The 27,875-nt window shown below is 35.3% G+C and overlaps 1 protein-coding gene across 1 annotated transcript; it reads right to left on the reverse strand.

The window, feature by feature from the left end:
* Window positions 1–5,093: 5,093 nt before the first annotated feature.
* LOC114273055 (E3 ubiquitin-protein ligase WAV3) lies at window positions 5,094–10,040 on the reverse strand. Its single transcript, XM_028214803.2, has 2 exons — window positions 9,633–10,040; window positions 5,094–7,414 (listed from the first exon to the last, which is right to left on the reverse strand). The coding sequence occupies exons 1-2, from the start codon at window positions 9,852–9,854 to the stop codon at window positions 5,462–5,464; spliced, it is 2,175 nt and encodes a 724-aa protein (XP_028070604.2). The 5' UTR covers window positions 9,855–10,040; the 3' UTR covers window positions 5,094–5,461.
* Window positions 10,041–27,875: the final 17,835 nt, after the last annotated feature.

Consider the following 27,875-nt stretch of genomic DNA (forward strand, 5'->3'; position numbering starts at 1 on the left):
TAATTATAATTTAAATGTTATATTTTGTCTTATTATTTTTTTAAGTTTATTTTATATTTTTATGACTAATTTAATCAATAAATAAATAAATAAAACAAAAATGTTTGAGACCCTCATTCTTTCTCACCCCCTTTCACCCCTTTTTTCTTTCCATTGGCCAATTTTTCTTTTCTATTTTTTTTCTTTTCCTTCTCCTCCAATCACCACCCACCACGTGTGTATGAAAATTATGAAGACGATGATTGGAAGGGGTCTCTATCAATGCTCTAAGTAAAAAACACCCAATTGCCCAACTAGGTCTATAATTTGCTAATTAGTTATTACTCTTTGCTTTCTTTCTTTTTTTTCTTGAGTATTGCCCTTTCTTTCCCGCTAGTTATGATTAAAATAAAGTAATTAAGAAAAGGAAGTGACAGTAAAACCATGATTAGTATTTAACTATAATAATCAACTAAATCCAAGTTTTGAGATCTTTATCTTCCTTGCAATTATAAGCACCTATGAAAAATAATAAGAAGAACAAGTAGAAGAAGAAGAAAAATGGTATACATAGTTACTTTTTACATCTATTTTTTTTAATTTGATAATGTATAAGTGATATGATTGGTTAATAATTAGAGAATATATAAAAAAATATTCTTTAATATCCTAATTGATTAACACATCACTGAATTTAAAATTTTAATTTAATTTTTAGACTTGAATAATAATGTTTTAATAATAATATCATAATAACTGCCTATTATATCATTTGTTGTGTTAATCTGCATTGACAATATGCATATATGATGAAATTTATATATTAATATTATGTGGCTAAATATAAAATTATTGTAATGATAAATCTTATTTAAAATTTTGAAACAAAAGGGGAAAAAATTCAAAATTGTTTCCAAACTCAAACTTAAAGAGTCATTTAATATGTGTTATATACGAGATAAAATAAAAAAATTATTTATAAATTAAACTAGATGATATTTATTTTTATTTTTATCATTTTGTCTCGCATAAAAAATAATTAATTCTTAGTATAGAAATTATATAAAATTATGAAAAATATGAATTCAATGCAGACATAAAAGTAATTAAAGGGAGAGTTGTAAAACCTATAAAGTTATCAAGAAGTTAACTTTTTATTTTTTGGCGGGAAGTTTATAAGTCGGAGCTTTTTTTGGTGGATATAGAAAATACAAATTATTTTTTTGATTTTTTAAATGAGTGCACTAAAAAAAGCTACTTATTAGATGCTTTCAAAAGAAACCTAATGCATTGATAATTTGAGTATTTAAAAAAAAAATTATCAAAGAAAAATAAATTAATTAATTTAAAGGATTTGAGGGACCCTCACATTTGAAAAGTTGAAGAAAATAGTGCGAGATTTTTATATTTTTAACTATAAAAATTTAATTAATTTTGTTCGAGGTTTTGAAATTTTCAAAATTCTCGTGGCTATTAAAAAGTGCTACGTAATATATATTTAAATATAAAGATATAGATACACATAAAAGAATATAAAATTTATCTATTACAAGCAAATCAAGCTATTTATTAATAACTCAAGTTTGATTATTTTAATTTATCTTATTATTCTTTATCCAAAGTGATGATATTACTTTAACATATTATGTTCGGTGTTTATACAAATTTACATATTTGCTTGATAAATCTTATTAATAATATGAGTTTTTTTATTTAATATTTTACTCATAATCTTTTCTCTCTTTGTTTTATTTTTTTAATTTTATTTTTGCCTTGTTTTGATTTTTCTATCAAACTTGAGTTCAAATTTAACTTGTTTATGTAAGAGCATCTCCAACCGTAGTAGGCATTTTACCTATCTAAATATTACTATAAAGTATATATTTTATTTTGCCTATCAACTATTTTATGTTTTTACTTCAACCATGCTCTTTATTTTAGCTATTAATCCAAATATTATTAATTTTATAGAATGCCACGTCAACAACAAAGATGGAGGGAAATGATCCTAATGATTGAATACATTTTGTCTAGCGTTGAAGGCTAGCTACATGTAGCTAGTGAATATGAGTTGAGCCAAAATGCCTAATCATATGCCTAGTGCGTTGGAATTGAAAAAAGTGAATCACACTAGACATTTTAACTAACAAGTATTATATGCCTAGTGCATTGGAGATGCTCTAATTGAATTATTCAAGTTTCTCAAACATTAGATGAGCCGAACTTGGCTTGACTTTTCATTTGTGGTCTTAGAAACGCACATTAAAATATCTTTTAATTACAAAAAAAACAACAATCACATCACTTTAGAAAACATTTTTTAAATTTTAGAAGAACTATTTTTTTTTTATGCACAAAAAGAGTAAAAAGAAAAAAGGAATTGCTAATAAATCCCATAGTTCGCCCAAAAAAAGAATTAAAAATAAAGTAACAATGAATTTTCACTAATATCAAAACACATTTCACTCATTGCAAAAAAAAAATTTAATAATTTTTTCGTAACTTTCAATCTGTATTTTATATAATTTTTAATATTAAATAATTCTATGAGCACTTTGCTAGCATTTATGAATTGAAAATGACACAATAAAATACATGTATGTGTGTGTGTGTGTGTGTGTGTGTGTGTGTGTGTGTGTGTGTGTGTGTGTGTGGATAATTCAACATTTGGTGGCCCAAAAGCACAAATCTCAATCAAAATAGGTGTACAAGGCCTGTACTCTGGATTTTATATCCCCGAAGGCAAGCAACAGGGGTATGAATCCTCACACTCACTCAAGCTCCACAAGATAAAAGGCCTAATACAAACCCCAAAAGAATAAAAAATGAAAAATAAAATTTTATTCTACCCACAACACCTACGGTTGCAAATGTGCAAAACCGTTCGTGAACGTATTCGAACTCGGTTTGATAAGAGCTCGTTCGAACTCGATTCGTTAATTTTTTTTGCATTCGAGCTAGAACTTATTAAATTTTTAATAAACAAGCCAAAACATTCTAAAACTCGACTCGTTAGTTGACTCGTTTAATATTTATTATTTATATATTAATAATATAAAAATATGTATAAAAAATAAAAGTAATATGCTATTTATATATTTAAAAAATATAAATGTAAATAATAATTAAGTATAGATAGTACATTTATATAATAGTGGTAGTAGATATTATTATTTTAGTAAAATATAGACTTTTTTTTAGTATGTTTATATATATTGTATATATAATTATATAATTAAAGTTTTAATTGTAACTTTAGTTTCACATGCAAGTATGAATTTATAAATTTATTGGCTCGTTAAGGCTCGTGAACAGGCTCGAGCTCTAGTCGAGCCTAAGCCAACTCGGCTGGAGCTCGGTTCGTTAAATTTATATTCAGCTCAAGCTCAAACTCGAGCTCGTTAAAATCTTAATAAACAAGCCCAAACATACTAAAGCTCGGCTCGTTAAGGACTCGGCTCGGCTCGGTTCGTTTAGTAAACAAGCCGAGCTCGAGCTCGATTATTAGGCTCGTTTAATAAACGAGCCGAGCTCGAGCTGGCGTCAGCTCGGCTCATTTATCTTTATTTAAATTATATAATAAATATATTATTTATATATTAAATAACATATAAATATATATAAATAATAATATAAATACATTATTTATATATTAAATAATATAAATAATAATTTTTGTTTAAATATTTTTATATAAATAAATAAATAATATTAAAAAAAAATTATCGAGCCGAGCTCGAGCTCAACAAAGCTTGGCTCAGCTCGGTTAGTTTGCAACCCTAGAAGCAAATATGGATTGGAAGGCTCGTAAAATTCACTACAGGTTCTGTTTCGATAATTCAAACTATTCATTTTGTCAGATATTTTGTGTATAAAATTCATCCACACAAAAAAATAAATAATTATTTTTAAAAATATAATTATTATCTATTTTTTTAGAGATTATGGACCGAAGGAAATTCTCCTCCAGAAAATTTACCCCCAAAAAAAACTCATAAAAAACAATGGATAGTTGAGAGAATTATTTCATGTGAGTCACACAATATATCTAAGCCACATTAATTTTCTAGTTAACTTTTGGGGTATTTTTCTGGCTTGGTAGGCTATCTGTTTTCTGAGATACGTCCATGAAGGAGCTGCCACATATATTTTTCTGGCTTGGTACGCTTTCTGTTTTCTGAGATATGTCCATGAAGTGACTCCGCATCAATGAAAACGTGTGTGTGGAGTTGGAGAATTTAGAAAAGAATTTGAAAAGAGAATAAAATATGTCTATGTTTCACTTAATTTCACATTTTTTTTCTCCTTTTCAACTATCTTTCTAAATTCTCTAACCAAATACAACGTAATGGTGGACATAAATGTCCTCTTTGTATATTTTCAATTTTATCAAATGGACTGCCACATGATGAGTCAGTATTGATATATGCGTAGAATATTTATTCTAACAAAAATGTTAGAGATCTCAAAAATTTTATTAAAATTTTTACCAAACGTCAATTCTATTAAAAAATTTATGAAATGTCTTCCATAAGTGTGGGACCCACATTGTGTAGGTCTCACACCCATGTAAGACCTTTGATAGAATTTTTAGTAAAATTTTTGAGATCTCTAATATTACTCTCATTCTAATTTTAATGAGGACTATACATCTAGAATGAATATGAAATGTATGCTATAATGAGTTTCAATTCTAATATGAACTTCTACACAATCTTCCCAAGATGTATTTATGGCCAGCACAACCAGGCATATTGTTATTCAGACCTAAAAATCAAACCCATTTTTTATATTCAATAATATGACACTCAATTAAATATCTAAGTTAATTTTCTCTTTTATTTGTTCTTCAATTATCTACACATCACTGAATCTAGAGAGTGGGTTTAGAAAATGAACTTGTATATATATATATATGCAGAGGGAATTTTAGCCATTGCCACATAATGATATAACGATAAGGTTTCAAGTACATTTTATCATTCAAACATCCAAGCCCCATGTTCTGCGACAACTACATAAAACAACTTGCCTGCGAAGAGTTGAAACGAAACTTGTGATGCCTCGTGACTAAGCAAATTAACAAATGAATTGCAGAACTCATCAAAAGGAACTTCATCAAAAGAATCGAGAGTGGATATATCATATATTAAGTGAAGAATTTCTCTCCCAAAGTATTCCCCCAGAATTACAAGGCTATACTATACCCCCATCCGTTGTCACCTCTCAAAGAGAAAAACAAAGATCATTTCTTCTTATATACAAAACCCACAGAATTCGTAAACCCAACTCTCCCACTTTTCCCTTCTCATCATGTTTCCCCAAACCCAATTTCCCAGCTTCCCAGAAATTTATTCATCTATATTGCAAAACAAGGAAATATACCCACCATCCCAAAACAACAAAAAAAGAAAAACAAAATAGTCGGAGACAAAAAGAGGCACTCAGATTGATCTTGTGAACATAATTTCGAGAAGTACAATTACCTTGGTTGCGGTCGTGCAGGAAATGATCGAGCTGGTCTAACTGATGGTTGAGGAGATGCACTACCAAACACCATAGTCTGCGATCGGGTAACCATGTCGACCATAGATGGTGTCTGGTAAGCTTGCACGAGGCTTGTACTCTCAGTGGAATCGCCTCGTGCAGTCGCTCTCTGCCATGAATGTGAGCTCAATCCAGACAGAACATAAGCTCTTCCAGACGACTCGTAAACACGGCGATTCGCCATCCTTTCTTGCATTTCCTTTAATTCAGCAGCCAAAGCAACACATAACTGGTCTCCAGCTTGCGCTGATATTGTTTCTGACAATACTTTACAACAACACTCTAGTATGGACACTGCACCGGCTAGATCACCCTGTTCAGCAGCAGCTCTTGCTTCTGCCATTGCCTCAGCTGCTCGAACCCTGTTTCGCTGCCTGTCCACCTCCACTGACACGACTAAATCTCCTGCTATTTCAGGCCTCTGAATCTTTAGTTCATTAGCTTCTCCCAACGTCACTGATTCTTTTGTAATGGGGTCTCTGTAAACACAGCTAACCTTCAACAATGACATCTCATTACAGGACCCATCAACTGGAATATCAACCGTTACCAGAAAATCTCTCTCTTCTTCAGCATACAAGTCTCCAACATCGATAAAACCCAATTTTGAATCAGGCATTACACGGGTTTTGTAACTTCCTGCTTTTATTGAACCAAGCTGCAGCTTCGGGTGCACACACTCAACTCCAACCTGCAGTTCCTGCACCACAACACTCAGAAGCCCTCCAATGCACTGTGCAAAAGCATCCTGAATCACACCCTCAGCTTCTATGAAAGAAAATGTGCCCCCAGAACTTTCGGAGATTGAGTGCATCGAAACAGCATCATGGTCTACACCAAACCCAAAAGCATGCACTGGAATGTGAAGGCCTGTACCACCATTGCGATGAATGGAGAGTGGTAAAAGCGACTTGTAATCAATTCCAGGACGGGCCTGACCAGGACTGTTGACAGTGTATGTATCCTGCCCATCAGATAACAGTATGATACTCCCCACGGGATTCTTACACTTGCGGTCTGTCATAACCTTGGCACCCTTCCTTAGGCCCTCAGCAATGTTTGTCCCACCATTTGAAGTCAGACCATTTATGGCTTGTAATGCTTTGTGTCGTCCAGTATCATTCATTCGACGAAGGGGAAAGAGACGGCGAGCAGTGGAGGAGAAGGCAATAACTGAAAGCCTGTCAGAAGGGCCAAGGTGTTGTATCACGAACCCCATGGCTCGTTTTAGCAAAGCAAGCTTGGTACCTGCCATGCTACCACTAACGTCAAGTACTGTGACAAGATCAACTGGAGCACGAGGATTTTTGGATATTGGTGGCAAGTTAGCCTCATTTACCCCGCAATTTTGTCTTCTGCTTGTAAGAGCTTTGAGATTGATAAGAATGGTGAAATTATTGTGAGAGGCTAATCTTGAAACAGTAGAAACCTCTGGGTATGTCTTCACCTCTATTGCTCCAATTGAACAGTCGTCAGGAACGCATTTATTGTCAGGAACACAATTATTGTTGGGTCCTTTTGCAGTAATATCAGGTTGTTGATCAACAAGTTCATCATCATCAAAAACACTGGGCTCAGGGGCATGCAAATATGATGAAATATGCCTATTGGCATCTGCACGAGGACGAGGAAGCCGTCTTAAAACAGTCATCCAGGCATCATCTCGTCCCCAAGAAACAGTGTTTATTCTTGCCCTTCCGTGTGAAAGGTCGGAAGTACTCTGGAAGGGTATTTCCTTCCATTTTGCTCTGCAGACAGGGCAAATTTGGTTTCCATGTTTTACATTAGAAGTAATGCAATGGAAGTGAAATGAGTGGGAGCATTCTGCAGTGAAAATGGCATGGCCGTGGCCTGGTTTCATGGTTGTCAGGCAAATTGCACAAGTCCTCTACAATTAAAAGGAAAAGCAAGTGAAAAGAAGATTCGCAGACAGAATCAGGAATAAAAAAATGTTACAAATCAAAGAGCTTAAAAGTAAAAATCAAATGACATAATTAAACTAGCTTTAACATAATCCTAATGCAATTCCACCTATACAATCAAAACTCAAGCACTCAGACATTTTAGATATTCATGAAGGCCAAATTGAAATGAACATCTCTTTGTTCTCAATATCATCTCTCAATCGCAACTTTTCCAAAAGAAAGGAGATATTTGGATGATGCTTTGATTAGCTCATCTAGTTTGTTCAGAATAAAATTGAGACACTAAGATGGTTAGAAAAAACAGTGACAGGCTTTCAAGTTTTCCCACTAGTTAACATTCATTTCAATCTTCACTGACATGTTGAATGATTATAAATTCTTTAAACCATCCACAGCCAAAACTAAGCCCTCCAAAATGATAATAGTTACAAGTGAATCCATAGGAAATGATATTACTTGAAACTCAGGGTACTTCCAAGATCTCGTCAATTAACCTCTATCATTCAAAATAAATTAGAATTTGCAGCACATGGTGTCCAGACAATTATGACTGACTGACATTTGCAGCTACTTCAAAAACTAATAATTAGTGGAATCACATGAACCAAGAAGCCCACGGGATCCATCCAACATCTTCTTGAATTCAACAGATTACAATATATAAAAGTAGTCACAACTCAATTATTGAATCTTTTTTCATAAACAAATAGCATTATTAGGGTGGGGAAAAATTAGTCAAATTTTTTTGTATGACTGCTCGGTTGGGTGACCATCAAAATCTTGAAGGTGCTAAAGACTGATCCTCATGTCTGCATGTAAGGCACATTATTGAGCCAAGTGCATAAAAAGAAGAAATTGAATGCAACCCATCCATATCATATACAAGATCAGAGAAAATTCACTTTAACTGCATTGTCGCGGGTTAAATCAGTTTACCATCAACAAAAATCACAGCTAGTCACAAAACACAAGGAGAATATACTGGTAAATTAAGAGGAATCAAGAGAGCAACTTTTTTAAAAAGAAAAGGGCAAACAAGGAACTCCCAGACTAATGATGAAGCTTTCAATACAATAAAAAAGGGAAAAGAAATTCAAAGCCCATGTATCAAAAGAAGGAGAAATCATGAGTTGCTTGTGTAAGATTTTTTATTCCTTTTCAACTCCCATCTTCCTTTGATGAAGCTTATTGTGTGAAAGCTCTCAATCGATGGTCTACAGGCTTTTCTAAGATTATCATCAAAAGGAGAGAGAGAGAGAGAGAGTGAGAGAGAGATGGGTATTTGTGGGGGGGGAAATAGTGCAGGTGCTGACCAGACAAAACACTTTTCCTTCAAGAAGGGGAAGAAAAAGGTAAGAGAGTACACTGTAGTTTTCCTTCTATAACAAGACCAGAGGCAATGGTCCTTAAAGGGACTATTCTACTTTATCAACTTACTACCTCAACTGGGGGGGCCCATTATCACAAGGGAGGAACCAGTTACCCCACAAAGCCATTGAGAACTGAAAACTACAGGACAACCAATAGCCCATCTCCACAAACCACCATTATTACACATCCTGACCCCCCTACCCATACCCCACATTGAATGACTCCGACTTATAGCCAAACAAATAAAAAACTATAAACCACTGTAATCACTATTCTCTTATGCAAACCATGAATATACCAATGAAAAATTCAGTATGAATAAAACAATCAACAGTAAAAATTCAGTACTTCCTCTATAAAGATGGCACAAAATCATATGGGTAATTTTATTCGCACATGCCAGAAAATCCTTGTATACAGCATTTATGTGGTTCGATATAATAAAAGTCAAATATCCAGACAAACTTCAGAACAAAACTAAATTAGTCAGATATATATTTCGTTCAATAACTTATATCCAAACAACAATTTTTTTTGAAAATTTATGTGAGAACATTTGATTTTTGTTAAGAAATTCATATCTGAATTGCATAAGTGGTGTGCACTGAAATTTGTTGCATTGGAAATAGAATTTCCCAAAAATTACCCAATATTCAATTAACTGGCTCTTGCTTGGGATAATACTCTTATATCTATATCTATATCTATATATATACATATATATATATATATATATGAAGTATGAATGTATGTATATGCAAGTAAATCCAAGCATAATTTCTGAATCTATATTTTGATGATAAGAAGCACCTTAGATGATTTGGAGCCATGTTTGGGCAACCGGAGACCAGAAGAAGAAGGAATCGGCGTCGTAGGCATTGAAAAGTCCGAGCCTCTCGTCGCCGCCGGAGAGAGCAAAGCGGCGTCGGAGAACCTCCCAGCGGACTGAACCGACGGTGGCGAGTCCTCTACTGTGCTCGGGACGTAGAGGCACGTCAGAGCGAGCTTTGCTTTCCTCCATTTGCTTCCCATTAGAGCTCGATCTGATCTTTCTAGAGAGACAGATAAATAAATAAATAAAAACTTACGTACTCTTGAGATCTTCAAACGCTCCAACCAAAAGCCACATAATAATTGCAAGAACAGATCTCCAAATGCTCAGATATTTCACCATCTCTCTCTCTCTCTCTCCTCTCTTTTTGAACACAGAAACCAATGTTGGAAATGGTTAATTTTTTCCTAAGTTAGGTCTATTTTTTAGGTGGGCCCCGAGTGTCGATTAACTCGGGTCAAAGTGGTAACGCGTTCTATGCCGCGTTGTGATTCACGTGGTATATTTGGTTGCTCAAAACCATTACCGAGTGAATGGGAAATTGAAGCCAAAGTGTGCTCCATGAAAATGGAGTTTTGGTGGAAATCCCTTAAGGTTGTAAATTGGCTTGTCCCACATTGATTTGGTGGGAGGTTTTGAAAGGGTTTATAAGGCTTAGGGTGAGATACTTGGGGTGTGCCCCAAGGGGTACCCAAGTGTTTTAGAGGGAGAGGTTATGGGCAAAATGGGCTAGACCCATTGGACCCAAAAATCACCACACACGCGCGCGCCGCCGCCGCCGTCCGTCCGGTCGGTCGGGCGGCCTGGGCTGGGCCTGGGCTTGGGCGCGGGTGCGTGGTGTGTGGTTGGGTTGGGCTTCTAATCTTTTTGGGCCAAAAACATTTGAATTTAATTTTATTTTTTATTAAAATAAAATCCATAATTCAAATTAAATTGGTTTGGATTTTTTGTTCACCCAAACAGGGCCCTTCCCGGTTTCAAACAGAAATAAACTGTTTTGGAATTAATGCACACCCAAACAGGGCCCTTCCCGTTTTGCTATCTGTTTGAATTCAAATCCAACAGGTATCATACCTGTTCAATTCAAAACCAAGAGTTACATACCTGTTTAATTCAAAATGAAGAGCCACCTTCACATCTATAAATAGGACCACCCTCATTTGATGTTTTGCATTCAGAAATTTCGTATTTCACTTCTGTTTTCTATTCTTCATCTTGCTGCATTTTATTTTTCAAAAGAAAGAGTGTAAACACTTAGTGTGTTCGTGAGACAAACAATTAGTAGTGCTGCTATTGTTTGTGGAAGATCATTTCATCCTGGGAGATAGACGTCCGAATTCTGAAAGCACCGTGGAGAGGACGAATCTGTCTTAAGGAGACAGTGTTAAACACTGGACTTGATCAGAAAAATAATTCGAAGAAATTAAATCAAGTAAGTTATTTAATTACTTTCAGTGTTGTTTTTATTTGTTTTTTTTTTTTTATTCAGATTTTAATTTTGTTTTTGTAACAAAATAAAATCTGTTTGTTTTTTATTTATTTATTTTTATTTCGAGTTTGATTTTTGTAATCAAACATATTCTCTCCTTTTTCTCTATTTCTTTTATTCTGGTTGTTGTTTTGTACACAACAGAATTAAATCCTTTTAAATACGGTGAAGATTGTTCCACAATCTTAAGACAGAATCCTTTTTGGGTATCTTCATTGTATTTAATTTTCTGTGTTTTCAAATTAATATTCTGGTTGGAAAAACAAATAGTGATTTATGCTATTTGACAGATAGTAGTAATATACTGTCTCTTTTCTTTGACAACTACTAGTAGTACGATACTGGTGTCATTAACAATTCAGAATATTATTTGGTATTACAGAAAATTCTTGTGATATTTTATTTTTCTAGTTTTAGTAACAAGGAAAATAAAATTATTTTGTTGTTATAATTATTTTCTGGTTTTAGTAACTAGAAAATTAATTTGTGTTTTAATATTTTCTGATTTTTGTAAATCAAAGATTATGGCTACTGCAACTGAAACTGCATCTGGCAGTGATACTCCTATTGTTACACCTACATCGGTCCCTATCCAGAACCATGTTCATGTACCAATCAATCATGGAGAAAAACCGGAAAAATTTAATGGTACCGAGTTTAAGAGATGGCAGCAGAAGATGCTGTTCTATCTTACAACTCTTAATTTGGCCCGGTTTCTCCATGAAGAGGCTCCAGCACTTAAAGAGGGTGAAAGTGATCGGCAAGTTGTTGTCGCTGTAGATGCTTGGAAACATTCAGATTTCCTGTGCAGAAACTACATCCTAAATGGCCTTGACAATATGCTGTATAATGTATACAGTCCTCTGAAAACAGCAAAAGAATTGTGGGATTCTTTGGAGAAGAAATACAAGACAGAAGATGCCGGCACGAAGAAATTTGTCGTCGGTAAATTTCTGGACTTTGTTATGGTAGACTCCCAAACGGTAATATCTCAAGTTCAAAGTTTTCAAATAATTTTGCATGATATTCATTCAGAAGGTATGTCTCTTAGCGAGTCATTCCAAGTCGCAGCTTTAGTGGAAAAGTTACCACCGGCTTGGAAAGATTTCAAAAATTATTTAAAACATAAACGCAAAGAGATGACTATGGATGAATTGATTGTAAGATTAAGAATTGAAGAAGATAACCGAAAGGCTGAAAAGAGGAATGGGAAAAATCCCATTGAGTCCAAGGCAAATGTGGTTGAACAAGTTCATAAACCACATAACAAAAAGAGAAAGTTTACTGGAGATGGTCCTAAACAAGGCGATAGTAGCAAGAAGTTCAAAGGAAAATGCTATAACTGTGGCAAAACTGGACATCGAGCTTCTGACTGCCGCCGCCCTAAAAAGAATCATGGAAGTACAAGTAAGAAGACCACCAATCAGGCCAATGTAACAGAATTGGATTACATCTCTGACGGAGTGAATGACATCAACCTTTCTGCTGTGGTGTCTGAGGCTAACTTGGTTGGAAATCCCAAAGAGTGGTGGGTTGACACTGGAGCAACTCGTCACATATGTGCGGACAAGAAGATGTTCACTACCTACAATGAGGCTGCAAATGGTGAACAACTTTTCATGGGAAATTCTTCTACTTCTGCTGTGGCTGGACAAGGGAAAGTAATCTTGAAGATGACATCAGGGAAAGAACTGACCCTCAACAACGTACTGCATGTACCTGACATCCGGAAGAATTTAGTTTCTGGGTCTTTGTTAAGTAAAAATGGTTTTAGGCTTGTATTTGAGTCTGATAAGTTTGTATTAACAAAGAGTGGTATGTATGTTGGTAAGGGATACATGAGTGATGGTCTCTTTAAGTTAAATGTAATGACAGTTGTACCGAAAGTTGCTATGAATAAGAATAACACATCTTTTGTTTATATTCTTGAGTCAAATTTATGGCATGGTAGATTAGGACATGTGAATTTTGATGCTTTGCGTAGATTAATTGGTTTAGATTATATACCAAAGTTTGAAATTAATCCTAATCATAAATGTGAAATTTGTGTAGAAGCGAAACTAACTAAGGCTCCATTTAAATCGGTTGAAAGAAAAACCGAACCTCTAGAATTAATTCACACTGATGTATGTGATTTAAAGTTTATTCAAACTAGAGGTGGCAAAAAATATTTCATAACATTTATCGATGATTGCACAAGATATTGTTATGTTTATTTACTTAGAAGTAAAGATGAAGCCTTAGAAATGTTTAAACTCTACAAAACAGAAGTTGAAAATCAACTTGGTAAAACCATTAAAATGGTTAGAAGTGATAGGGGTGGTGAATATGATGCACCATTAAATGAATTTTGTGCACAACATGGCATTATTCACCAAACTACAGCCCCTTATTCTCCACAGCAAAATGGAATTGCTGAAAGGAAGAATAGAACCCTAAAAGAAATGATGAATGCCATGTTACTAAGTTCAGGTTTACCACAGAACTTGTGGGGGGAAGCAATATTGTCTGCTAATTATGTTCTTAATAGAATACCCCACAAGAAAACCAAAAGCATTCCTTATGAATTGTGGAAAGGTCGACCACCTTCCTACAAATACTTAAAAGTGTGGGGGTGTTTGGCAAAAGTTGAAGTACCTGTTCCTAAAAAGACTAAAATTGGACCAAAAACAGTAGATTGTGTGTTTATTGGTTATGCTCAGAATAGTAGTGCATATCGGTTTCTGACTTATAAATCAGATATACCTGATATAAATGTGAACACTATTATAGAGTCAAGGAATGCTGTGTTTTTTGAACATGTCTTTCCTTACAAGAAAGGACAGGAATTAAGTTCACAGAAAAGAACTTATGATTGTACACAAAGTCAAGAGACTAATGACAATCAAACACAAGAGACTAGTAATAGTCTCGACCAACAGGATTTAACTAATGATGAACCAAGACGAAGTAAAAGAGCGAGAACATCAAAATCCTTTGGTCCAGATTTTCTGACATACTTGTTAGAAAATGAACCTCAAAGCTTTAAGGCAGCAATGACAGGTCCTGAAGCACCTTTGTGGAAAGAGGCTGTTAATAATGAAATTGAATCCATTATGCAAAATCATACTTGGGAATTGGTGGATCTTCCACCAGGTTCTAAACCTCTTGGATATAAATGGATATTCAAGAGAAAAAAGAAAGCAGATGGTTCAATTGACAAGTATAAAGCAAGACTTGTTGTTAAAGGTTACAGACAAAAGGAAGGTCTGGATTATTTTGACACATATTCCCCTGTGACAAGAATAACATCCATTCGCATGCTTATTGCTATAGCAGCGTTGTTTAATTTAGAAATACATCAAATGGATGTTAAGACAGCTTTCTTAAACGGTGATCTAAATGAAGAGATCTATATGGAACAACCCGAAGGGTTTGTAGTATCAGGGCAAGAAAAGAAAGTTTGTCGACTTGTAAAATCCCTTTATGGATTAAAACAAGCACCTAAGCAATGGCATGAAAAATTTGATCATGCAATGCTTACTAATGGGTTTAAGATAAACGAATGTGACAAATGCGTCTATGTTAAAAACACTGACCAAGGATATGTCATAGTTTGTCTTTATGTGGATGACATGCTTATCATTGGAAGCAGTCAAAACATGATCAAATCAACTAAGCAGATGCTTAACAAGAGATTTGATATGAAAGATATGGGGGTCGCAGATGTTATATTAGGAATGAAAATTACTAAAACATCTGACGGATATGCATTATCTCAATCTCATTATATTGAGAAAATTCTTGATAAATTTATCAAGGATGATTTGAATTTAGCTAGAACACCTGTAGACATCAGTCTTTATTTATCGAAAAATAAAGGTGATGCAGTGTCTCAGTTAAAATACTCCCAAATCATTGGAAGCCTAATGTACCTAATGAATTGTACTCGTCCTGATATAGCTTATGCTATAAGTAAATTGAGTAGGTACACTAGTAACCCTGGAGAAGACCATTGGAAAGCGATCATTCGAGTTCTTAGATATCTAAGATTTACTCATGATCAAGGTTTGAACTTTACTCGATATCCAGCAGTACTCGAAGGTTATTGTGATGCCAATTGGATATCAGATACTAAAGATTCAAAATCCACTAGTGGATATGTCTTTACTCTGGGAGGCGCTGCTGTTTCTTGGAAGTCCACGAAACAAACTTGCATCGCACGATCCACAATGGAATCCGAGTTCATTGCTTTAGACAAAGCAGGTGAAGAAGCAGAATGGCTTCGTCACTTCTTAGAAGACATTCCAATGTGGCCAAAACCTGTGCCAGCTATTTGCATTCATTGTGATAGTCAATCTGCAATAGGCAGGGCACAGAATCACATGTATAACGGTAAGTCACGACATATACGTCGTCGACATAATACCGTAAGGCAATTGTTGTCAAACGGAATAATCTCAATAGATTATATAAAATCTAAAGAGAATATTGCGGATCCGTTAACAAAAGGTTTGACAAAAGAGCTAGTGTATAGTTCATCAAAGGGGATGGGATTAAAGCCTATTACATAAGAGTCGTCATAATGGTAACCCTACTTATATGACTGGAGATCCCAAGAATTAAGTTCAAAGGGACAACTAAGTTATGTATGGCTCGCCAGAAATCACCAAGGGATTAAAATTCCTACCCATTCCTATGGTGAGAGTGATATCTGCAACATATGTTGTCTGCAGGGGTATAAGGATAAGCTTTGCTTTTAATGATTACTTATATCTTGATTAAGGCATAAAATCAAGACGAGTATAAAGAGATACTCACAATAAGAATCACCTATATGAGTGTTGAACTGGGGCCGGTTCTATGAGAATGAAGAGGCTAAATTCTCTAGAAACACTTATGAAAACCAGGTGCGTTCAAGGCCAAAATGAACACAACAGTGAGAACCACGATGTGTTAGAAGATATTTTGTGTGAAATCTATTGTCTTGGCTTACACAAACGGCTGAACAATTCAAGGCATCGCGTCCATTGGTTAGCCAGTAAGTCCGATAGGTTATCACTAGGGAAGGTTCAAAGCCGAAAACTACCTATCCTGATGCAAGATATTTTCGACTTATACTCTTTCGTTAAGTCTGCATATTGTTGCATTTCCGTTGTCATCAAATTCCATTCATGTGGGGGATTGTTGGAAATGGTTAATTTTTTCCTAAGTTAGGTCTATTTTTTAGGTGGGCCCCGAGTGTCGATTAACTCGGGTCAAAGTGGTAACGCGTTCTATGCCGCGTTGTGATTCACGTGGTATATTTGGTTGCTCAAAACCATTACCGAGTGAATGGGAAATTGAAGCCAAAGTGTGCTCCATGAAAATGGAGTTTTGGTGGAAATCCCTTAAGGTTGTAAATTGGCTTGTCCCACATTGATTTGGTGGGAGGTTTTGAAAGGGTTTATAAGGCTTAGGGTGAGATACTTGGGGTGTGCCCCAAGGGGTACCCAAGTGTTTTAGAGGGAGAGGTTATGGGCAAAATGGGCTAGACCCATTGGACCCAAAAATCACCACACACGCGCGCGCGCCGCCGCCGCCGTCCGTCCGGTCGGTCGGGCGGCCTGGGCTGGGCCTGGGCTTGGGCGCGGGTGCGTGGTGTGTGGTTGGGTTGGGCTTCTAATCTTTTTGGGCCAAAAACATTTGAATTTAATTTTATTTTTTATTAAAATAAAATCCATAATTCAAATTAAATTGGTTTGGATTTTTTGTTCACCCAAACAGGGCCCTTCCCGGTTTCAAACAGAAATAAACTGTTTTGGAATTAATGCACACCCAAACAGGGCCCTTCCCGTTTTGCTATCTGTTTGAATTCAAATCCAACAGGTATCATACCTGTTCAATTCAAAACCAAGAGTTACATACCTGTTTAATTCAAAATGAAGAGCCACCTTCACATCTATAAATAGGACCACCCTCATTTGATGTTTTGCATTCAGAAATTTCGTATTTCACTTCTGTTTTCTATTCTTCATCTTGCTGCATTTTATTTTTCAAAAGAAAGAGTGTAAACACTTAGTGTGTTCGTGAGACAAACAATTAGTAGTGCTGCTATTGTTTGTGGAAGATCATTTCATCCTGGGAGATAGACGTCCGAATTCTGAAAGCACCGTGGAGAGGACGAATCTGTCTTAAGGAGACAGTGTTAAACACTGGACTTGATCAGAAAAATAATTCGAAGAAATTAAATCAAGTAAGTTATTTAATTACTTTCAGTGTTGTTTTTATTTGTTTTTTTTTTTTTATTCAGATTTTAATTTTGTTTTTGTAACAAAATAAAATCTGTTTGTTTTTTATTTATTTATTTTTATTTCGAGTTTGATTTTTGTAATCAAACATATTCTCTCCTTTTTCTCTATTTCTTTTATTCTGGTTGTTGTTTTGTACACAACAGAATTAAATCCTTTTAAATACGGTGAAGATTGTTCCACAACCAATAGCTTGGACCAGGCAATAAGATATACATACACACATCAATATAGAAATATTATTATATATGTGTAGAGAGAGAGGGTGTGTGTTTTGGAGAGAGAATGTGGGGAGATGTGAGGATTTTAGAAAGAGAATGAGCACAAGTGGTGAGGGAGTAAAGTAAAAAAGGGTAAAGAAGGAAATGAGGTATCTGGATTGTTAGGCATTGGCGGCCATGAGAGGTCTGGTTTGACCTTCAATGGAGTTTTTTTTTTTTTTTTAAATAAAAAAAAATTGGGGAAGAATTGTATGCGGTACGGCTGAGAAACTGAAAACAAAGAAAAGAGAGGGAGCGAAAATGGATTGGTTGTAACTAAAGAGGAAAGTTGAGTTTTATAGCTTACCTTAAGCTAAGGTTTTCACACTTTGGTAAGACTTTGGCTTCGTTTGATGTAATTGTGAGGATGCGATTATAACTTAGAGTAATGTTAAAGATATCAATAAAATAAAAAAAAATTATCATAAGTTTTGTTAAATTTTATATAGGTATAGGATTTACACAAATTTATGTGAGAAGTTTGATAAAATATTTGATAGATTGTTTGTTTGGAATCTCTAACATTTTCCTATAAATTATGACTTAATAAATTATGTATTATAACTTTAAATATAAATTGTTGATTTATTTGGTAGACCTGTGAAATTATAGACTTAATCAGTAGAGTAGTGTTTGATTGAATAAATTGTAAAATATTTTTTTATTGTATAATATCCTTTATGCCCTTATAACATTTAAAATTTGTGATTTTATTTATAATACATTTTTTTCTTTATTTTTCATTTTATTTTCTTTTATTCCTTATCTTCTTTTCTTCTTCTCTCTCTCTCTTTTCCCTCTCTTCTTTCTTTGTTAATTTTGTTTAATTTATTAATTCATTAAAATTAATACCAATTAATATTCATGTTCTATTTTATATTAATATTGTGATTTCATTACATATTATTTTTTATATATTCATTTTGATTATATATATCTGTATTTTTTTTCTTTATTATTATTATTATTAATTGTGATTTTTTGTTCATCAAGTAGTATAAATTATTTCATTAATAAAAGTTAATATAATTAGTATCAATTAATATAAAAATTGTTATTATATATATATATATATATATATATTTATATTAATGTTGGTTACAAGGCCAGAGATGGAGGGTCGTCGATCTGGAATGGCAAAGGAAGCGCTGTCGAAACAATGCCAAAGATGCCTAAGTCGTCAATCGTCATCGTCACCGTTCTACCAAAATCCTAGCCCATTTTTTCCTTCTCCTTTCCCTGAAACCTTAGACCTCACGGTTTACCAAAAATCTAGCCTGGTTCTCCGACCAGATCACAAAGAGAGAGAAAGAGCTCTGGTTCGTTGATGCAATGGCAGTGGTTCTCTGACCAAATCGCGACTCTAGGTGTTCGGAGGGTTTGCCTCTCAACGCGATGGCGACGGGAGGGTTTTGCCAATCTGGTTAGGGTTTCAGTTTGCGATGGCGATGGTAACGGAGAGAGAGTTTCATATCGTGAGAGAGAGAGAGAGAGAGAGAAGAGATAGTGAAGAGAGAGAACTCTGGTTTGCCTACGCCAGAAATTGCATCTCTCTTTCTCTCTCTCTCCCTCAAGTGAGCAAATGAACAGTGTTTTGAGAAATAAGGTTTATATAGTTGGGTTTTTTGTAATAGTTGAAATTAATGAGGGCATTTAAGTAATTTCGCATGCCCTCCATTTAATCTCAAACGTGGAAGCTGTTGGGAGCAGCTTCTGATTCCAACCACTTTTCTTCAAGGAAAAAAAGCTATAAAATCAAAAACTAATGAACAAAAGTTTAAACAAACAGTCTGAAATAGCTTTTTGGAAGCTAAAATCTATAATCTGGTGTCTAAAATCTAGAGCAAATAGGCTCTTTGAGTATAAGTTTTGAAGTCTCAGGTTCTATACTTTTCAGAGTCAATTCTTAGGGGTTTAATGCAGTAGTTCTAGGACGGCCCTCTAAAGGTTTGTTTGGGATGTGAATTGACTTTTTGACTATTTTAGCTTGGGGTTTGGGATGAACTTTTTGACTTTTGTAAGAGAAAAAATGAAATGATTATGGTTTGGATGTGACATTTTATCTTATTGACTTTTTAACGTATTTTGTCATTTTGTGGCTATTTCAGCCCAAGATTGGGATGCCAAACGAAGGCTAAGTGTTGGACGACTTGTATCTAGGGCTTGGATGTGTGGTCGAATCTTGGCAGCTGCACTTTCTGACTAACCTCATTGGCGGCAATGAGAGGTCTAGTTTGACCTTTAATGGAGTTTTTTTTTTTTTTTAAGAAAAAAAAATTAGGGAAGAATTGTATGTTGTACGACTGAGAAACTGAAAACAAAGAAAAGAGAGGGAGCAAAAATGGATTGGTTGTAACTAAAAGAGAAAAGTTGAGTTTTATAACTTACCTTCAGCTAAGGGGTTTTCACACTTTGGAAAGACTTTGAGTATAAGTTCTAGGTCTGAAGTTCCACATTTTTTCGAGTCAATTCTTAGGAGTTTAATGCAGTGGTCTTAGGATGGCCCTCTAAATGCTAGACGACCTATATCCAAGGCTTGGATGTGTGGTCGAATCTTGGTAGCTGCACTCTCTGACTGAAATCATATGTGCGTTGTGGAGTAAGTGCATACATCCGAGATTTGCCCCTCGGCCTACCCCTATTAATCAATATTAGGTAGTTGATTCTGAAGTCGGCGGAGAACAGTCTTAGGGAGTTTACTCGTTAACCAAAAAAAACTTACCTTCAATTTGTTTGGGTGAGAAATATTTTTTTTGTATTTTTTGGTGTTTGGTATATTAACAAACAAAAATTAATGGAAAATATTTTTCATGGTAAACAAAAAATAAGTCTATATAGGTACAAAATATTTTTCACTTTTTAAAGATGTCACCATACTATCACCGCTACTTTCACCTCCACGACCACACTATTGTCACTGTCACCAACACCGTTATCGCTATCCTACCACCATGCTACTACCTCCATATTCGTTTCACCGCCATCATCACTAAATATAGAAAAATGTTTTCTCGAAAAAATATTTTCTAAAAAATATTTATATAAAAAATATTTCTCATTTGAAAATGTTTTTTTGCCGAAATAAATGAAGTCACTCATTTATCTTCCGTAGTTACTCATTTTACCTTTGCTCTTTTTTTATTTTATTATTATTATTATTATTTTTTTTTTAAGGCTTCTTCCAATATTACATAGAACTTGAGAAACCTATGAAATTCATTATCGATATTATTGGTATTATTTTGATAAATTGAACTATTTATTTTTAAAAATTTTGTATATATTATCTATAAAAAAAAATTAAATCGATCTAATAATTGTAGTATTTTTATATTTTAGTATTTATCCCCAAAAAATAAATAGTATATTATAAAAATTATACTTGTCATTTATTTTTTTAGAGACAAACTTGATAAAATGATAAACATTATGATTATTGAATCGACCTAATTTTTTTCATAGATAACATAAACTAAGAGTCCTACAAAATAAATGATTTATATCATCAAAATAAAACTGGTGATTGCCACTTTAAACTTGAGAGAAGCTCAATCAATTTTCTTTAATTTTTAAATGTCAATATTTTGGTTGATAATGTAAATACACCTAATCGATCATTCAGTTAAAAAATAAAATATTTATGAATAAATAGAAAAAAATATAAATGTACTATTTTCTGTAATTTTTCATATTTAGTGAATTTTAAAAAAAAATTAAAAATATTTTTTAAATACATTTAGATTAAGTGAATTTAATTTTTTTTAAATAATTAATATATACAAAAATTCACTAAAGATTATTAAAAAAAAAAAGATGAAAACAAAAATCTCACAAAATAGTTTTTAAATTTCAAAACCAACTTTAAGAGTAATTTTTTAAAATATTTACTAATATATATGTACTTTTTTAAGGGAAAATTACAAGGTTGTTTTACAAAACAATTACTGAAAAACCTTAAGAGTTTAATTATTAATGTACATGAATTTTCTAATTTTTTTTAAAAAAAATTATACTAAATAGTAATTGTTTATTTTTTTTGATTAGATGTTTGGAGTGGCAATTTGTGTTCATTTGTTTTTTTTTTTTTTTGGGAGGGTTGGGAATGGAATGGCATGGCAAGAATATTCTTAAGTTTACTATGGTCTAGTTTGAGAATTTGATTATCTTAGTTAGGCTTATTTTGGGAGTGTTTGGTGTAGATTATAAGGGGTGATTATAACTTATTTTAATTTGAGAATTTGTGTCATGTTGTTTGGTGCAGTTTTTGCTTATATTTTTTAGGCAGAAATAGCTTAAATAAGTTGAAAAAAACTTATTATTTAGAAGCTGGAGAAGAGGTGCTTTTGATTTTTGCTTTCTAATTATCAGCTTTTATCTTATAATAAGCTGCACCAAACAGCACCTTTGGCAAGTTGGCTAAAAGGTAGTTTTTTTTAACTTTTTGACTTTTTTGGTTACATCACCTCTCTATTTTTTACACATTTTTTCAAAAAAAAAGTAAAAAAAAAAAAAACTAAAAAGTTGGCTTTTAACATACTTTTCAAAATACTCCTTAGTTTTTTGACTTTTTAATTATTTTAGTCGGAATAAAAAAGTTATGTTCAGGAAGATAAATAATTTTTTTTGTAGTTGATTTGATGGTTGTGAGAGAAAAAGTAAAATTCTTATGATTTAAATATGATATTTTATCTTATTAACTAACTCCGCCGGGGTTGTTAACAACTCCGCCGGCCCCAAGCCTGGGTTAAGGAGGAGGGTTGTGTGTTAGGTAGTCGACAGCTAACACGTAAAAAAGCCACTCGGATCCCTTATGAAAATGAATCTTGCTTTGAATCGTTTAAATGCTAGGTCGTTCCCCTCAAGTGACGCATTGCGCCTGCCTCCGGGTGTTTCGAAAAGTGAGTAAGGGACGCCGCATCGACGCCTAGGTGCGGTGAAAAATGGGCAAAGGTTTCCGCGTTTTTCTGGACGAGCGCGAGTAAAAAAGCTAGTCCAAGACTATAGGTTTAGGATAGCCACTTGGAACATAGGAACCTTAACTGGTAGGACGATGGAATTGGTAGATGTTATGATTAGGAGGAGAGTTAGTATAGCTTGCATACAAGAAACTAAGTGAACGGGAGAGAAAGCTAGGGAAATTGAGGATACTGGTTTTAAACTTTATTATAGTGGTAAGGATAGACGCAGGAATGGGGTAGGAATCATAATTGCCAAGGGTCTTGTGGAAAGTGTGGTGGCGGTCACTAGGAAAGGAGATAGGATTATGCTGGTTAAACTAAATATTGGAGGGAATATAGTGAACATTATTATCGCTTACGCCCCTCAAGTAGGGTTAGATGATCAGACTAAGAGGGATTTTTTGGAACAAATGGATGAGATCTTACAGGAGATACCCGTAGGAGAGAACCTGGTTATAGGTGGAGATTTTAATGGCCATGTGGGCTTAGATAAAGCAGGTTATGAAAGGGTGCATGGTGGATACGGTTTTGGTGACAGAAATGAAGCTGGAGAGAGAATCTTAGATTTTGCGTTGGCTTCTGACTTGGTGGTGGCTAATACTATGTATAAGAAGAGGAAGGAGCATTTGATAACCTTTAAGAGTGGATTAGTTAAGAGCCAAATAGATTATTTCTTAGTAAGAAAAGTGGACTGCCTAAAATGCAATGATTGTAAGGTGATTCCTAGAGAGAGTCTGGTCTCTCAACATAGGATTTTGGTACTAGATTTATGTTTTAGAGGGCAATACCAAGCTAGGAAGGATGGTGGGCGTCGTAGGACGAGATGGTGGGACTTGAAAGGGGATAAACTAGAAATATTTAAGAATCGAATGGATAAAGAAGGTACTTGGAACTTAGAAGGTGATGCTAACACTATGTGGAATTCGATGGCCAATTGTATGAGGAGAATCTCAAAGGAAGTGCTTGGAGAGTCGAAAGGAACGGGACCCAGCTCTAGGGAAACTTGGTGGTGGAGGGAAGAGGTCCAAGCAGTAGTTAAGGCAAAAAAAGAGTGCTTTAAAAAGTGGCAGAAGGATAGAACTGAGGAAAACCTTAAGAGCTATAGATTGGCTAATAAGGAGGTCAAGAAAGTAGTGAGAGAGACTAGGTTGAAAGTTTATGATGACCTATACACTAGACTAGATAAGTAAGGAGGGAGAAAATAGGGTATACAAACTTGCTAAGATACGGGAGAGGAAAACAAGAGATTTTAATCAAGTAAAGTGCATCAAGAGTGAGGATTCTAAGGTATTGGTGTAGGATGATGAGATTAAGGAAAGATGGAAGAATTATTTTGAGAAACTGTTAAATGAGGAACATGGAAGTACGACAATAGGGGAAGAAATAATCAGTAATACGATAAACCAAGACTATAGGTTCTATCGCAGGATTAGGAACTTTGAAGTGGAGATTGCACTTAAGAAGATGAAATCAAATAAGGCTTTAGGATCTAATGATATCCCTATTGAAGCTTAGAAGTGTTTGGGTAAAAAGGGAGTTGCTTGGTTGACTAGGTTGTTTAGCAAAATTTTGTTGACTAGAAACATGCCAGATGAGTGGAGGAAGAGTATTTTAGTGCCAATCTATAAGAATAAACGTGATGTCCAGAATTGTAACAACTATAGAGGAATTAAGCTAATGTGTCATATAATGAAAGTGTGAGAGAGGGTGATGGAACGCCGATTGCGAGACATAACAGAGGTGTCAGAGAATTAATTTGGGTTTATGCCTGGTAGGTCAACAATGGAAGCGATCTATCTTTTGAGGAGAGTAATAGAAAAGTATAAAGAAAAGAAAAGAGACATTCATATGGTGTTTATCGACCTTGAGAAAGCATATAACAGAGTGCCCCGAGATATAATATGGTGGGCGTTAGAGAAGAAAGGGTGACAAAAGGCTACATTGACGTGATTAGGGACATGTATGAAGGGGTGGTGACCACTATTAGATCGCTAGCTGGAGAAACAAATGAATTTCCTATCACTGTAGGGTTACACCAAGGATCTACCTTAAGTCCTTATCTTTTTGCTTTAGTCATGGACGAGTTGACGATAAATATTCAGGATGACGTGCCATGGTGTATGCTTTTTGCAGACGATATTGTGTTAGTGGATGAGACTAGAGAAGGAGTTAACACAAAGTTGGAGATCTGGAGAAAAGCTCTTGAATCTAAAGGATTTCGGATAAGCAGAACTAAGACAGAGTACATGGAGTGTAAATTTAGTAACAGTAACAATGAAAGCAGAGGAGAAGTGAAGATTGAGAACCAAGAACTGCCTAAGAGTGAACATTTTCGTTATTTAGGGTCGATTATCACAACAGCGGGAGAGATTGATGCAGATGTGGCCCATAGGATTAAGGCGGGATGGTGTAAGTGGAAAAGTGCGTTTAGGGTATTGTGCAATAAACGAATACCCACTAGACTAAAAGGTAAGTTTTATAGAACGGCTATTAGACCAGCTATGTTGTATGGGACGGAGTGTTGGGCAACCAAGAAACAACTTGTAGATAAGATGAGTGTGGCTGAGATGAGGATGCTAAGGTAGATATGTGGTAAGACTAGACAGGATAGGATTAGGAATGAGTGTATTCGGGAATGGGTAGGAGTAGCACCGATAGAAGATAAGTTGAGAGAGAATCATTTGAGATGGTTTGGTCATATTCAACGGAGACCAACAGAGGCAGTAGTGAAGAGATGCGATACTGTAACGGTAGATGAAAGTGTTAGGGGACGGGATAGGCCTAGATTAACGTTGACTAGCGTTATAAAAAGAGATATGAATCTACTTAATTTGACTAATGAAATGGCCTTTGATAGGGCCGCGTGGAGAAGAAGGATTTATGTAGTCGACCCCATTTGATGGGACTTAAGGCTTGGTTTGGTTTGGTTATCTTATTAACTATTTTAACTAAAACCCAAATTCCCAAACAAGGCCTGTATGAGCATGAAATAATTCTTCTCGTATGATCCTGTTGATCAAGCTTGCACTCCTTGAAACGTCGTCGCTTTGCCACCTGAAAACACAAACGTGAGCTAACCGACGGGTGTGTGCCGGAAACCTGTCCGATGCCTAAGTCAGCACAATAGACAATAGATGCAAAAGCTCTGTGAATTCAGGAATCAAAGTTGTGTTACCTCTCCATATGTGATGTTATGAGCTTTTATAGGTTCCGCATGGCACAATCCTAGTTGGACTCTTATTCCTCCATGTAGAGTCCTCTTAGGAATCACATTCTTAAAAGATAATGCTTATCTTTTAACACCCCCCTCACTGCTTAAACCAAGTGAGATGATTTTACCACAGTTGGACGTCAATATGACTGAGCTAACATGGCCATGCTGAAGCCGCAGACTAGACCGAACTCCAACTAGCTCGGTTCTTTCTTTCACTGCGTGTACCTCGTTTTGACATACTTCAACCGGGCTGTTTCCTTAATACCGAGCTAACCAAGTACGAAGTCGGAGTTAGCTCGGCGCTCCGGTCCACAATGCCAAGCTAGCTCGGCTCTCCCAAGCACAATGCCTAGCTAGCTCGGCCCATACGCTTAGTCTTTTAGACCGAAGTAAATCTGCTTTTAGCGTGGTCCATCCTGCAGCCCAATTAACAAAGAAGTCTCCTACTTAGCTCGGCTCAATATAGACATAAATTACCCTCTCAATTGCCCCTTAATTCCATCTGCGTAGTATGATTAGGATTACATGTTTCCAGCCGAGCTAAAATTTTAGCCTTTCAACCGAGCTAAACTGTGGTATTCAACCGAGCTAAATTTACACCGGGCTATTAATCTGTCCGGTCAAAAATGTCTCTTCAGACACTGTCACTGAATTGCTTTCTATTCCATGTACACGTGGCAGACTCTCATTGGCCCAGCGTAGCTATCACGCCGTCCTCGTACCTCACGAATTTTAAACAGTCCCTTTTTTTTTTTTTTTTTTCCCTTCCCTTTTCACAAAAAAACCCTTATGCTTCGAACCATTTCACTTGCACTTTTCATCTTCTTTCTTTCTTGCTTGAGCCTCCATTTCTATAACCTTTGCACCTGCGAAGCTTGCATTTTCAACACCATCTTCGTGGTTCCAAATCTGCATCCTTCCTTCTCTCATCTGTAGGTAACTAAATCCTCTTTTGCTTTCCATTTGACTGGCAACATGTACCATTTGTATATACGTGTTTTCTCACAACACTTTTCAAATAGTTTTCTCTATAATGAGTAAGAACTTCTTGAATGGTACTCACACCTACTGGATTTGCGAACAAACTGAAATGGGACGTTTTTAGATCCAAAATCGCACTCCAACCGAACTAGGAAGTTGTTTGTATTAGGTACGAACCTAGCCAAACTAAACAACCGAACTAAAACTTCACGCCATACTTGCAGTTTCAATAGGTCTAAGCACCTTCTGCCTCACTTTAGCCAAGCTAGCGAATTGTATTAGGTTTGAGCAATGCCGCACTAGAAAACCTCAACCATCGACCGAGCTATAACTTGGGGCTAAACCAGCTCCCTGACTTAGTCAAAACCGAACTAAGAATGCTACCCCATAAGTTACAACCGGGCTACGAACTTCTCATAACTTAACTGGGCTAAAGTCCCTTGCCCAAACTGGGCTAAGAATAGATAGTATTCCATGTAGCCGAGTTAAGACAACATTTATTTTTCCTTTTTTGCTTTTAGTACGGTCCATCGATCTGTGCGTAACACTTTTTCTTTTGCACTTTGCAGACTCTGACTAAGTTGCCCAGGCACTTCTTTGAACGTCCAACCGAGATATCCATCGTCATCTCAGCACCGAGCTAGCATTCCAGCTTATTTATACATAATTTAAGACCTCATGCATAAATATAGGTTTTTGGTAAACTCACCAAGGGCTATGGCCGAGTTCCGAAGGGGCTACCATATCCCTGATGATGTCCATCTTACTTTAGCCGAATTAGACACCACACCCTGGGGAAACTCGGGCTTCGTTCCTGTCACGACCCAAACCCGCCCCTATAGGTTTAGCATTGTAACCGACCAGTAATCCTTGGACTACCAAAGGCCTCTGAACAGATTAACAAGATTAAGGAGCTAGTGGAAGCAAATAGATAAATATAGTTGTCCAATGAGTTGTGCTGACTTATGTGAACAGAATATCAAAACTTTATATACATAACCGGTAGTCAACCATACATTATACCCACACACATTACAGTATTTTAAGTAC

The sequence above is a fragment of the Camellia sinensis genome, chromosome 14 (genome assembly GCF_055761805.1).
Source record: "Camellia sinensis isolate YWXY chromosome 14, ASM5576180v1, whole genome shotgun sequence".
NCBI lineage: Eukaryota > Viridiplantae > Streptophyta > Magnoliopsida > Ericales > Theaceae > Camellia > Camellia sinensis.